Source organism: Drosophila innubila (assembly GCF_004354385.1).
Source record: "Drosophila innubila isolate TH190305 chromosome 3L unlocalized genomic scaffold, UK_Dinn_1.0 0_D_3L, whole genome shotgun sequence".
NCBI classification, from domain to species: domain Eukaryota; kingdom Metazoa; phylum Arthropoda; class Insecta; order Diptera; family Drosophilidae; genus Drosophila; species Drosophila innubila.
The window spans coordinates 18,268,418-18,282,698 of NW_022995376.1; the positions used below are offsets into that span (position 1 = coordinate 18,268,418).

Genomic DNA, 14,281 nt, shown 5'->3' on the forward strand with positions numbered 1-14,281 from the left:
AACTTAGCTGAACATGTATTTAAAATAGCCAGATTTTCGGCTAATAGTAGTTCTAAGCTAGCTATAAAATAGATATGTTGGCAAAAGTGCTTGTATTGGACAGGCCTTTTAGTGTTGGACTACGTTAACGCACTAAGCAAATAACCTTAGTGGTTTACGGTACGTTTTTGGTATTTTTGCAGTATTTAACGCAGGCTAGTACAGAGCTCATTAATATTGCTCTGGCACGGTAAGCAATACTGTTTTGTTTTGTTAATACAAACTTACAATTTGTAAAGCTGTAAGAAAAATAAAGAAAAAGTTAAATATTTAATAGATAATTTATTAAACTTTTTGATTTGTAATTGTAATTTTATTCATGAGCTGCATACCTTATCCAACTGCTCAATTTACAGTGTCAACTCTACAATTTTTACTCCGCGACAACCCTATCGGGTGTAGCGAATAATTTATCTAGCATAGAAAAATAATTCAAAAGTATTTGTTCTGTGAATAAACAAAACAAATTAATTAGAACGCCATGTGCGTTTCTAGAATCGTTAAATCTTTTGCATAAAATAAAATTAAGTAAAAATCAATATCCTCATCAATCATTCTTCTCGTATTTGGATCACGGACCAACCCCTATACGCGAGTCGAGCGTATAAGACCAGAAAAAGGGATATATATAATAGTTAATTCGACAAAATAATCATAATGTTTAAAAATTATTGGATGTTCAGGGTGCTGGCATTTTGCGCACTAGCTGCACTATGCCTCTGTGTCGTGAATGACCCTTATAAGGAGCTTGGAATAACTAGGACAGCATCGGTGACTGAAGTGAGAAGAGCCTATAAACAATTGGCAAAAGAATGGCACCCCGATAAAAACAATCATCCGGATGCTGAGCGGAAATTTGTGCAAATTAAAAAGGCCTATGAACTGCTGAATGATGCTGAGCGTCGGAAGATTTACGATCGACATGGAATCACAAGTGAAGATTCGCATTATTTTAAGCAAAAGCATGATTACAGCGGTTACAATCGTTTCGGCTTTGACCCAGTTGAAGAGTTTTTCGGCAAGCAATTCGGTTTTGACCAGGACATCAGTGTGTATCACAAGTTGTCGGTGACATCTAATTATTTCGAGCAAACAATTATACCAAAGAGTAAAACCAAATTGTACATCATTATGTTTTATAACGATTGGTGTTTCGGCTGTATAAGAATAGTTGGAGCATTCAAGAAACTAATCGATACTTTCGAACCACTTGGCATCCAATTTGCGACAATAAATGCGGCACACGAACCAAGTATTCTACGAAAAACTGGAGCGGATAATATTCCTCGAATGGTGCTGGTTATGGGTGGACATAGTTATGTGTATCGTGAGAATATTTATACACAACAGAAACTCGCTGAATTTTTACGCAAGAAAATGCCCTTTAAGATTGGACAACGGATTAATGACGATAATCTCAATGATTTTCTAAATGGTTGGACTGACAACAGGGTACGGGCTTTGGTCTTGGAGCCACGCAGTGTGACAAGATTGAGATATCTTATATCTGCCTTTGCGTTTCATGATCGTGTGGCATTTGGATTTGTGGATCTTACAAATAAAAACGCTAAGATGATAATTGAACGATTCAAAGCTAATCCTAAATTGGACACACTCTTTCTGTTCAATGAAGATTCGTTGAGAGCCGTGGCAAGTATTTCCATGGCCGATATACCCACTCAAACACTTGAGAACATTATTTCATCGAACCAATACTTGTCACTTCCAAGGCTGTCATCGCAAGAGGTGCTCGAAGGTGTTTGTCCAGCTGAGTGGAACAGGCCCAGAAAGCGATTGTGTGTGGTCTTAATAACCGAAAACTCACCAGAGTATGATAATGCAAGGGGAGCCTTGAGACACATTGCCCAAGAGAGTGGATACAGCTTGGAAAGAGTACGATTTGCGTACATGTACAAGGAGAAGCAAGCTGATTTCCTAAATGCCATTTCAAAGGGTTCCTTTGAAGACAACTTATTGCGTCTGGTGGTCATATGGCGACGTGATAGCACCCAAATCAAATACGAATGGGTCGACGGAGCCAAATTAGATATAAAAACTACAGATTTTAACAACAACACGGCCATTAATACGACTAAACATGAGATTAATCTAACTATACAAAGACTTTTGAAAACATCTGAGGCTTTAACCTATGAGGCTTTTGTCCAGAATCTACTGGACGAACATGCTCAGGGCTTATTGAGTAAATGGATAGCTCGTTTACTCTATTTAGTGGACTATCTATCTGACAATATTGAAGATGAGCACGTGTTTGCAGCTTTATCGCTATTGGGAACTATTGCCTTTATGTTCGGAATTGGATATGTAATGATGTACTTTGTTCGAGCTGAAGAGGAGACTCTCAAAGCCCAGGGACAACTAAATACTGAGGGATTGTGCAATAAGCCAAATAAGCAGGCGCCAGAACTGAAACTGTATGAGCTAAGAGCTGAGAAATACAATGGATTAGTGCGTTTGCTGAAGCCAGGATGTCGAACAATAATATTGATAACGGACCTGCAGAGTCGACCGAAACTTATACCGCCTTATCATCGAGCTGTTTGGCCATATAGGCGAACCAAGACTCTATTATTTGGTCATATGCTTATTGAGAAAGGATTGTCTTGGTATTCAGAGCTGCTTCGCTTATCATTATGCACAAATCAGAATCTACAGATAAATCCAAGAAACTGTGTAGGCACCGTCATAGCATTAAATGGACACCGAAAGTATTTTTGCGTATATCACGCAAAGCATCCCGAATGCGCTCGGGGAACTAAAAGAATGATTAAAATGACCAAGCAATTGCTGGATAGAAATGACGACCCAGAGATTGGAAACTTCCTTGGTGTGAATTATTCGGAAGAATCGGATGCTGAAACAAATGTTCTCTTTGAAGACAATTTATTAGATGGTCTCAGCAATTGGCTGGACCGATTGTTTGAGGGAACTACACATAGATACTTCATTAACTACTGGCCTGATTTTCCAACGAAGTAAATTCGTCGCAATAAAAACAATATTCAAAATGTAAATTACTTTGTCATCCTTATTTTCTGTAAATCCTTTCTAGTCAATAAATTAATACATGTTAAAGTTTTGTTTAACACCAACAAATATCTACAAACTGTTTACGTTATTTTACTTCATTTCTTGTGCTTCCAGAAGGGTAATCTATCTCTAGCAACTCTATCTTGGCACCAATTTCTTCAACTAACTAGCGTAGCTTGCCTCCCAAAACTTGATGTGGACCAAATCAAGGATACTGCCAACATACTTCGCATCGCCAAATCCGTCATTAACTACATGCAAACAGTATTGTGTTGATTCAAATGATAATCATTCATTTTTGTATTAATTATATTTGTTAGCAAAGAAATAAAAGTAAGTTTAGTGCATTACATATTGCAATATTAAACTGAAGTCCATATCTATTTTATTCGTTACATTGGGTAAAATCTTCGATATACCCATTATTATTATTAATCCATTTTCTTTAAGCTCATTCCTAACCATAAAACTGATAAGTAACCCCCCTTATAAGATCCCCAAACCAACTTTCAGTTGGAGTCCATTATCGAGTGCAGTCGAATAACAGCGCGATAATCATTATGCGACAATTGGCCACGCCGCGAACGATCCAGCACACGATGCAGTCGCTCCAGAGTCTCCGGATTGGCCGTAGTTTGAAACAATTTATCCAGATACTTGAGCGATTCGCGGGACCAAAACATGGATGGCTTTGAGGCATCCGTATTGATGCTGCTCCGCGAATCACGCTCCATGCCAGCAAGCAAACGGACGCACTCCGACTGCAGGGGACAATTACGATGCAGTTGCAGCTTGGCAGGAGTACGTTGTTGCATATTATTACAAGGCAATAATTGTTGTTGATGTGGGTGTTGTTGTTGCTGCTGTCCAGTTGGTCTGGCATAGGGGAGTAATCGTTGCTTTGATGGGCGTAACTTATGGTTTGACAGATTGTTATGTTGCTCCTCCTGCTGCCAAATGGGAGGCATTGGCAGCTGTCTTTGCTGCGGATTCGCAGATCGCACATTTGTCTGTGGGCGTGGCTTTGGTGTACGATTGTTCTGTTGTTGTTGTTGTTGCTGCTGCATGTTTGGCTGTGGTTGTGCTCTTTCCTCTTGCTGCCATACGGGCGGCAAAGGTGTCTGCTGCTCCGACCATTTGCCATTCAACAATGCTCGTCCTTTTGGTGATTTAGTCTTATTAGCGGGCAGTGTAGTTGTTGTTGTTGTTGTGGTTGCATCATGTTGCCAAACTGGCGGCGGTGGTGGAGGTGAAGCAATGCGATCCCGTTTCTGTGCAGGCTGCGACTTGCGCGGCGATTGCAATCCCAACACTGTGGGCTCAATGTCCAGTGTGTTCATGCGATTCTTCACCTCCAGCTTGCCATAACTCTTCAGCAGGGAGTCATAATCGGCATGCGGCAGAGAGCTGAATATAACCCGCCAATGCTCCTCGATTTCGTTACGCAATGCTTGAGGTGCATTGCCGTCTGGAGAATGCTCCTGCACCAGCCGCTTGAGTATGACCAGCAGCTGGTCAAGATGCATGCTGCCATTGGCAAGTCCAGCCTGTCCAAACAGTATCATGTTGAGCTGACGCCGCTTCCGCTCGGCCAATTTGAAGCCATTTTTGGTATTCATTTGCTCCAACTCCTTAATACGGAAATAATGATTCTTCGCATTGCCAAGATCTCCAGTTAAGTTATAGATGCCATCACGCATAAAGCGTATAAGCACATCGATGCGTTTTGGCGGCTTTTGGCTCTGGAAATCGCTGCTCTTACGCTTCACCTCTTGATTGCGACGCAACAATAAAAGCTGTAGATCCTCCTGATTCTTCTTAAGACCATAGATGACCAGCACGTAACCATACTCCTCGAAATCCATGCGAACATTCACCTTGCACTGCTTGGCCGAGTTGGTGAGAAACTGACGTCCCTCCGGACTGAACAGGTACTGTGTCTGATCGTGTGCCATCAGAATCTTTGCCTCAGATGGCAAATCCGGCAAGCTCTCCGATGCAACAGCTGAGGTTGATGTAGATGTCGCCTTGCTAGTCACGCACATGGAGATGCCTTGACTGCTATTGCTGATGCTGAAATCATCCTTGTCGTCATCATCAGCTGTGCTAAGCGGTATGATATCTGGCAGATCCTCCAATGGGCCTGATTTCCGCTGACTTTGTTGGTTCTCAGCCTCATTGGACGTTGTCGTGGAGCTGGGCACCTCAAAATGCTCGGAGAAGCTGTAATTTGAATCTGAGTCTATATCATGTGGTGTTATGTTGCATTTGCTGATTAAAGAAACAGCATTGCTGCTGGGTTTTGGAGTAGTTGTAGCTTCTGAGGGCTTGGCTTGCGTATTAATGATGATCTCTTCCTGCTGCTGAGACTCTGGTGTGGCAACTGCTGTTGTTGTTGCTGTCACAGCCTCGCATTCGACATTTTCCTTGGCTGGCAACTCTTCGATTATCACAGTCGAAGGCGCTGCCACTTTTCCACGTGCTGCTGTGGCCAATGGATTGGGCACATAGTCATTAGTATACATCTTTACTTGTGTCGTCACCATGGCTTTCTTTTGCTTCGCTTGGGGACGCGCCAAGCCGGTTGCCTTGAGGAAGCGTGCATAGCAGCTGTTCTTTGAAAATTCCGAGCTCCAGTTGAAATGAAAAGGTGTGTCGATGGCATAAAAGGAGTCCATGTCCAAAAGATAGCTAATTGGTCCACTGCGATCCCTATAAACCTTCTGATGTGACATTATGAGGCTGCTGTAGTTTGTACTGCGATATTCGCCAATGCGTTGACGACACTCCTCAAACAGATGTCCACGTGCCGCGCAATAGCTGCAATTCTTTGGACGATACTGCACATTGGCATCCAGCAGCTCATTTGATCGGGTCTGCAGGTTGAGAGAGGGAAAATTAAGTAAATAGAAGTAATTAGGAAAGGTTGTTTTAAACCAGGGATCGCTGAGTTTAAAAATATATTTTTATTGACTCTTAAAATCACAGATATAATATGTTTTTGAATAGAGTATCCTTAAACAAAAATATATTCGATTTTTTATTATTCTCAATTAAATTATTTTAAATTTTATTTACCATTTTTATACAAAATAAATGATAATAAAAGTAATTTGACAATTATTTTTTAAATTCCAAATTTAAATTTACTAAAACTGTCAAAAAATACTTATATATTGCAACTAAAATTTAGTTCTTTAAGCAATTTTATATATATTTTAATTTTTCTTATACGTGTAAAATGAAAAATAAGTTATATTTTGATTTTAATATAAGTAACAAAATATTTTAATTTTGAAAAATTTGTTTTTTCGGAATTAAAACTTACCGTGGAGTGGTAGCGCCGCCATTTATCAGGACACATATCGGTGCTGTGGCCACGCATCTTGCACAGCTGACAGACCATGCGACTGTGGAAGGAACACTTGTTGCACTTCTGCACGTAGAGCGCTTGCTTGGCACCACACTGGAAATTAACGTTGCATGACAAGTTCTCATCTGATCTGATTTGTATTTTTTGGATGTTCAACTTACCCCCAGACAAATGGCATTGGGACAACGGGGTTCGGCGTGTCCGGTCATGCCGCAGGTGTAGCAAATTACAGGCTTACGTGGACGCGGACATTTTGAACGCATATGGCCCATTTCAAAGCAATTGGTGCACTTTAGATTGGAGCGCTTACGCACAACTGGAAAGCGATCTGCATTAATGATTCTCCACTCCTGACGTTGACCTGTGATATAACAATGGAATTGTTAGGTAAAATTAACTGAAGCGGATTTAATAAGACTTACCTGACATGTTTTTTAGCAGTTTCTGCAAGTTGAACTGTTCGCCATGCCAGCTGTCATTGTAGAAGCGACACATTTCATCATTCCATCCCACCAAATCACCGCCAGTTACTTGCTCAGTAAGCCCTAACAGATTGTGCTCCACTTGCACCACAGATTCATCCTCAGGTTTTGGTTGCAGCTCGAGCTGTGGCTGTGGCTCTGGCTCAAACGTATCTGCTTCCATTTCAATTACGCGTACATCCTGCTCCTCAGCATTCTCTGCCTCCATTTCCTGCTGTGTATTTGTTGTGCTTACCTCCTCCTGCTCATTGTTGTCCAGATTCGGTGCTGAGCGTTCTGTATTCCCATCAATGCGTTTAAATACTGCGCTAATTCTTTCCGACATGGCGTTATTTAGCTCAGCTTCTTCCTCAGTGTTTGCATCGGATCCCTCGGTTTCCATTGCCGCATCCATTGGCTGCTCCGTTGTTTCTTGTGTAGCTTGCTCCTGTTTCAACAGACGCTCGGCAATTTGACGTGCAGTTGGCAGCGATTCCTCTGCACCACTCTCCGAACTGGCGTCATCGGCTGCCTTCTTTCTGGTCTCCAAAGTGACGTTGCTTTCCGAGCAACGTCTTTGACTTATACGCTTGATCTTACGCTTGACCCGCTCCACAGCCAAGCCACGGGCTATTCCCGGTACGCCCGTTGCTTCCATGTCATTGTCGCTGTCCGTGTCGTCCTCCATATCGAGCTCGTTGTTGGGATCAGATTGGCTTTGATTGGTGCTCGATGCGCGACGTTTGCGCAGACGCTTTGTCTTTACCACATTGTCTTCCACGATCGCCTCCACATCTGTGACGTCCGAATCGGAGTCAACGCTTCGTATAACTGTGGGCGTAGCCTTTTGTTTGGCCTTGCAGTAAATGCCACTTTCGGTGAGATCGGATTCGCTTTCGTAGACATCAAGGGCACGGAATTGTTGCTCATCAACGCGAAAGTTCTGTTTAATCTGGTCAAGCTTGGACGGTGGCACAAATTCATGCTCGGATGAGGTGTCTGGCCCCTGTTCCCTTTCGGCTTGACTGTCCGGTTCGGCAGCTTCTCGGATGGCATTTTCCGTCAGGACCAAGAGATCCTCGTCTGTGGCACGAGCACGTTCAGCAAGCAGACGACTAGTATCCTTTTGTACGATAAAGTCATCACTGGATAATACCGAATTGCAGGGCGAAGTAAGCATTGAAACCATCGTCTCCGGCTCCATGGCACAATCGACACCCAAACTAACATCGGCAGCATCCATAGCATTCTCCTCTAGGTACGGCTGTGCTGACTCCCGTTCCTCCTCCTCCTCCTCTATCTCGTCATCACTAGCATCTACATTTATTATAGGAACTGGCGGCAGGGGCACAATGATAACGTCATCCGCATTGGAGGATGATTCACTATCCACCAGATTGATAAGTTCAACCGGTTCCTCTTGGGTTTGTCTTAGCTTCTTATTGATCTGCGCACGTTTGGATTTCTGTCGTTTTTGTGCCAGTTTTTGAAACTGTTCCAGCTTGCGACTTGCTTTCCCAAAGGGTGCATCTCCACGCTGAGCCGTCTCACGTTTGAGCTGCGACCAATTTGGTGGAATTGCCACCAACAGACGTTGATCAAATTGTTCCGGCTCATCATCATTCGTTGCCCTTGAGGTTTGTTGTGGTTTCGGTGGTTTCTGTTGTACTTCATGTTGTGGCTTTTTCAGCGACTGTTGCAGCTGCTTCTTCTTCTGTTGTTGCTGTTGCTGCAACAATTGCTGTTGGACTGTGTTGAGTGGTTTGGTATGCTTCTTAGGAGTGTTGGCATCGTTACGTTTAGTTGTTTGTGAGGTACTTTCAGCATCGGCTTGAGTTAACATACGTTTGGGCTGCTCCGGAATCGGCTCCTCTGTTGATGTAGCTGTAATACAGGGAACATATCAATTAGGATCTTTACACACATTAGCAAATAAAGTTTATTTCTTAAGCTTACTTTAAAAGATACTTAAAAATAATTATATAATTTAATAAATCGAACAAAGAATTTAAAATGAAAGTTATTGAATGACTTTTTTTAAAACAACTATATTGTTTTATCGTTTTAATGAGATTGAGAAATAAAACTTATTATTTAAATTTAAAATTGGATGTTTATTTTATAAGGAAACCCCACACAAAAACTTGATATCCCAGATTTTTTGACTTATTTAGGTCGCTTTTTTTGGTAACTCTTATTTGCTAACCTTGCTGTAAGGTGATCAAGAATAAGTAGACTTATATTCAATATAGACAACGATACGACGATTTTATTGATGTTATAGTTGGCAAAATGTTGTTGTGCCTACTAATATCCAGCTGGATTAAGCAATCTCTTGAAGTATTCATTACAAATGGCACTCATGTCAGGTATATTTAGACTATAACCCTGATTTAAAAGCTCTTCGAGCTGTGCCTCATCAATGTGATACAAAACATAGGCATCCATCTGAAGATCTGCTCGGTTTGGCCACAACAACACTGCCACCGAACTGCGAAAGTTGTTGACCGCTTGATGGATCTGTTGATGGAATAAGAGCAAATCTTCTAGCATTTTCCTGTCTGGTCGGATTTGTTCCTGCCCCGTGTAGCGTTTTTGCATCAGCAGCGCGTTTTCTAGATGTTGCACCAAACGCATGATCACAAACCGTCTATATCGCTCCTCAAAATACTGACGGGGTTTGTTGTAACGAGACGTGTTGCGTCTAATAAGAGTTTCGAATAAAGTTACCTCAATACAGGACATGACAACGTGCAGAGTGGTAGCCAAGACGATGACTGATAATATCCATTCAAGTGGATTCTGTGAGATTTCATTAAGCCAATAGAGCAGATCGTGGCCATAATAGAGATAGTAGTAGTCCATCAACATTACAATGCACAGCAATTTGAGTGTCAATAATACAATAAAGCCATGATTTACTTCGCTTAACCGATTACCAAAGGTCTTTATAAGGCGGAGCACCCAATGCTGTGACATGGTGCTAGCCAGGCGATTGTATTAGAAATTTTGTAGTCTAAACAGTAATGTTTCAATATCAATTTGATATTTCTTGGCCAAGTCGATTTGGAATGTGTTTGAAAACACATGGGAAAATCTCTGCACGTGCAAAACACTCTGCCATATAGAAATATATATACATTTACATTTATTTGTACTGACCTTCAACTGGCGTGACTTCGCTTGTCTTTGGTTTCACTGTTTCGACAGTGGATGCAGCTTCGCTTTTGGCCTCTGCCCAATAACGGGGCTTCGCTGTTGCATTGTTGATAACGCGTTTCTCACTGACAATGCGGTGTTGATGCTGTTGTTGTTGTTGGTGGTGCTTTTGCTGCGACGGCGGTGGCATAGATTGCGCGTCCAGAACAGCGCCCAGTGCCGCATGATGCTGTTGCTCCTCGCTGGTTGTATCATTATAGTGTATAGAAGCATACAGTATTGATTCCAGCTCATTCAGCCTGTCATTGTCCATTTCTTCAAGCTAAAAACAACAAAGAGATTTAGCTTGTGCTTTGTAAAAATATGTTATGCGACTCTTATCACGTCTGCTTACATCGCTCATCGTGCCAGTCTTTGTTATACGTCGTTATCGCTTTAATTTTTTTGGACATTAAAAGGCGCAATTCCTATTATTTGTTATATTTTCTTATTTAATTTTTATTAATACAAAACCACGTTTTGGCTAGAGATGACTGAATTGTGGAATAGTGCTGGGACTCAATTCTATTTTAAATCGATTAAATCGATTTCACCTTTTGTTTGATTGCGAAAAATCGATTTCCTTAATCTCGTGCTGAGAAATTAAAAAGCATCGATGGCTTTACATCAATACTGGTGTCACATTTTGGAGTATGGCTTATAAATGTAGTGAATAAAATCTAATTAATAAAACTTAAATTAAAAAAATGTAGGGATAATAAAATTTTAATTTCAAGACATAATTCTTAAAAATCGATTAGAAAGGATCTTTTAAGTTTTTAATCGAATCAAATTCCCATCTCTATTGTAGAACCTTAATCGTTATATCGATTGGTAGTATCTCAAACAAACAGGTTGAACAATAAATACCGAAAAGCGATATATTTAAGTAGCAACCCTATCTGCATTTACAGGCCGGGCCACGTACAAGAAGAAATTAATAAAAAAAAAAACTTACAAACATAAAACGGAATGTGAGTTAAAGAATATAAGTGTTATCATAACAGAGCAACCAATAACAATATCTATTGTATTTGTAGCATGGAAGCTATGCAGCGTTACGTTTCACCGGTGAACCCAGCGGTCTTTCCCCATCTCGCATCTGTGCTCCTCATTATCGGTACATTCTTTACGGCTTGGTTCTTTGTATTTGTGGTGTCACGAAAGAGCACAAAGGAGAGCACATTGATCAAGGAGCTGCTGATCAGTCTGTGCGCCTCGATATTCCTCGGCTTTGGCATTGTGTTTCTCCTGCTAACCGTTGGTATTTACGTATGAGAACAGTGGCAAATGCAAACATTCCGTTTTTGAAAAGATATGAAAATGTATTCGGCAATAAATATATGTGTGGGCGTGTAAGTGTACGTTGGGTTTTATTCATACAATAAGTATACATTTCAAATTTGTTAAAGATTCAATTTAAGCTTAAAAAACAAGACCGAATATGTATTTCAAATTAACATATCATTATGTGCGGTTTGATTATTAGTTGCACTTTAAAACTGCAAATAGTGAAAATAATAATTATTTTAACAGACGGGACGACCACATGAATATGAAAGCATCTCCTCCTAGCCAGCCAGTCCAGCCTTTTGTCTACACTTTTGCATTGTAGCCCGCAATATGAACTGTTTGCGTGAGAGAGTGCGCACATGTTTCAAGAACGTCTCTAGATCAATGACACCGCCACGGAGTCCCTCACCCAAGTAGTATATGGCATCCTCGGTGGCCGCTTCGTCAGCATAGGCATTAAGTAATCTATAAAAAATCTCAGTCTTAGAAACAATACATTAAGTTCAAGAAATGAGCAACTTACTGTCTATATAATGGAGCTGTGGTGGTGACAGCTTCGTCGGGATCTATGGCCTCAGCATTCTCTAGAGTCTCCAGACTTTTCTTCAATTCCTCCTCCTTGTCCCGCAATATGCTGATGTTCTTTTGTAGATCGACTTGCTCGCGGCCCAGGCGAGTTACGATGGCATCAATCTTGGCACTGCCCTCCACCAATTCCTGTTTCGTACGGTTCAATGTTTCTATTTCAGCCTGATATTGATTGACTTTTTCCTGTATGCGACGCCTCAACTTGTCCTCCACAGCGCTAATAAGTGATGCTTTGATGTGCTCCTCCGTAATGGTGCCTGTTGAACTGGAATTTGCAGATGCCGCAGGATTCTAAGTTACACAATAAGAAAAAATTAAAATTTCTACTACTTAATGCGATTGTGGTGTAACTTACATAGCCAGCGCTACCTGAATATCCGCCCGGTTGTGGGTAATTCATATAGGGAGGGTATCCGCCGGAGCCACCTGCGGGTCCACCACTTGGTGGATAAAAGGAACCAGCAGCAGTGGGATAAGGCGGAAAATTGCCGCCGCCAGTGCCACTGGAACTTGGATAAGGCAGAAACGAATTAGCAGCACCTTGTCCACCAGGTTGCGGCATAAAAGCTTGATTAGAAAACCAAGAAAGCTGATTATACACAATAAATTATATAAAAGTGCACTTGTTCTTACAGTTTGTTGGATATGGAGCAGCAACTTGCTCCTTGGGCTTTGAGTATACAGGCGGATGATCACCGAATGTCACAATCATAACTTGTATAAGTGATAGAAGATCTGATCTATGCGGTTGCCAGTCATGCAGATAGGGTAGATACACCTTGCCATTGTGGTCCACATACATGGACACCTTTATCTGCATGGTGGGCGTCGGTTTCACAAAGCACATGGGTGCATTTTGGGGATGAGTGTCCATCAGCCATATGCAAATGGGAATGTAGTAGGTGTTATCTGTAAAATCAAAATAACTATGTGTAAGCGAAATGAACTGGACTAATCTAAGTGCAAGTTAATTTACTTTTATAGACCACGGGTATAGTGCCTTGCAATGTAAACAAATCCTTCGAGCTTCCATCATTAAAAACTGTAAAGTTGTTTATTAGTATATATCCATACATATAGAATAATTCACTCAGGGAGTTTCCTCCCTCACACTCACCAAATTTCTGCAGATCGTAGGTCAAACTGCGATACGTAGTAAGAACGTCGACAACATCTTTTCTTGTAGCGGCCACATTTTTATACTATAAACAAAAAAGTTGTGGGGAGTGATTAATTAATCACAAGCCCATTCACAATTTACGTTTTCGTTTTGTGATTGGAGGAGGATGGTAAAAAACGCTCAGAAATTATGAGTCATCATACCTTTGAAAGATATTTATTGATTTCTGCCTCCTCTATTGCAGGCATTATACTTTGTTGATATATTTAGTGAAATTTGAACACTGCACCTTGCAATTAATACGATTTGTTTCTAAATAAATTTCTTTAATTCGTCGCTGAAGGTATTTTGTGCCCAACCCAGTTGATGCCACCCTGTTAAATTTTCTGATCTGGCAATATATGCAATTTTAATCAAATTGCAAAAATAATTGCACCTAAGAAGATTCACCTATTTTTCTTAATATTGAAAATAAAATTTTTAAAAGTTTTGCTGAATTTTTGTAAAATTATGTGATTTTTGACAATTTTGTAGAGTTAAACTTGTAACTTCTCTCCCCTTGGTGTGACAAGCTTTAAGCCTTAATTAAAATGCTTTTCTGAATTTTATCTAATTTCAAATTTAAATTTTCATCAAATTATTAAATTTGTATTACTTTAAATTTAAATTTTCCAATGTGGCCGGACAACTTTTTAGGGGGAAAAAAGCGCAAGATGGAGCCACCTCAACAGTTTTGCATATTTCTAATATATCGCACACTCGCGATAGTTTTACATATCGGGAACTAATCGATAAGCTGAATATTTAAATTTTAGTTTATGCTAATTTTAAAATGCAATAACTTTGAAAATAATTAACATTTTGATGAAAATTTAAAATTCGAAACTCGGAAAAAAATATATATAAATTTTAATGAAGGTTTGAAACTCGTCAACCTAAAGTAAGAGAAGTTAAAAATTATATTCTAAAAACAAAAAAAAAAATATCATAAAATCGAGAAAATTCCAACGAAAAGTCTGCAAAAATTTTCAAAATTCTAGCTTCAAAAATTTAAATTTAGTCAAATTTTCAAAGTTTCAACTGAATTTTTTATTTTATTAAATTAGAACAAGTTGCCAGATCGGGAAATTCTGTAGGGTGGCAGCCCCAATTAGATCA

At 40.3% G+C, this 14,281-nt stretch overlaps 5 protein-coding genes across 6 annotated transcripts; 2 read left to right on the forward strand and 3 right to left on the reverse strand.

Annotated features, from left to right (window-relative positions):
- The first annotated feature begins 419 nt into the window (after positions 1-419).
- On the forward strand, positions 420-3,462 carry LOC117786256 (dnaJ homolog subfamily C member 16). Of its 2 annotated transcripts, none has more exons than XM_034624411.1 (2): positions 420-3,069; positions 3,205-3,462. In XM_034624411.1, exon 1 carries the CDS (start codon positions 697-699, stop codon positions 3,037-3,039), a length of 2,343 nt encoding a protein of 780 aa, XP_034480302.1. In that variant the 5' UTR covers positions 420-696; the 3' UTR covers positions 3,040-3,069; positions 3,205-3,462. The 2 variants fall into 2 exon arrangements, with proteins under 2 accessions (XP_034480302.1, XP_034480304.1); XM_034624413.1 differs by having other exon boundaries at positions 3,208-3,462.
- LOC117786255 lies at positions 3,438-10,632 on the reverse strand. Its single transcript, XM_034624410.1, has 6 exons — positions 10,478-10,632; positions 10,087-10,405; positions 6,886-8,808; positions 6,625-6,824; positions 6,419-6,556; positions 3,438-5,966 (listed from the first exon to the last, which is right to left on the reverse strand). Exons 1-6 carry the CDS (start codon positions 10,484-10,486, stop codon positions 3,600-3,602), a joined length of 4,956 nt encoding a protein of 1,651 aa, XP_034480301.1. The 5' UTR covers positions 10,487-10,632; the 3' UTR covers positions 3,438-3,599.
- Positions 9,162-9,917, reverse strand: LOC117786257. The gene has a single exon (XM_034624414.1). It carries the CDS (start codon positions 9,901-9,903, stop codon positions 9,232-9,234), a length of 672 nt encoding a protein of 223 aa, XP_034480305.1. The 5' UTR covers positions 9,904-9,917; the 3' UTR covers positions 9,162-9,231.
- Positions 10,633-10,952: 320 nt separating the features above from the next.
- On the forward strand, positions 10,953-11,478 carry LOC117787108 (transmembrane protein 258). Its single transcript, XM_034625552.1, has 2 exons — positions 10,953-11,096; positions 11,163-11,478. Exon 2 carries the CDS (start codon positions 11,164-11,166, stop codon positions 11,398-11,400), a length of 237 nt encoding a protein of 78 aa, XP_034481443.1. The 5' UTR covers positions 10,953-11,096; position 11,163; the 3' UTR covers positions 11,401-11,478.
- Positions 11,479-13,488, reverse strand: LOC117787105 (tumor susceptibility gene 101 protein). The gene is made up of 7 exons (XM_034625549.1): positions 13,327-13,488; positions 13,121-13,205; positions 12,980-13,045; positions 12,637-12,912; positions 12,359-12,570; positions 11,939-12,294; positions 11,479-11,880 (listed from the first exon to the last, which is right to left on the reverse strand). The coding sequence occupies exons 1-7, from the start codon at positions 13,369-13,371 to the stop codon at positions 11,694-11,696; spliced, it is 1,227 nt and encodes a 408-aa protein (XP_034481440.1). The 5' UTR covers positions 13,372-13,488; the 3' UTR covers positions 11,479-11,693.
- Between the last annotated feature and the right edge of the window lie 793 nt (positions 13,489-14,281).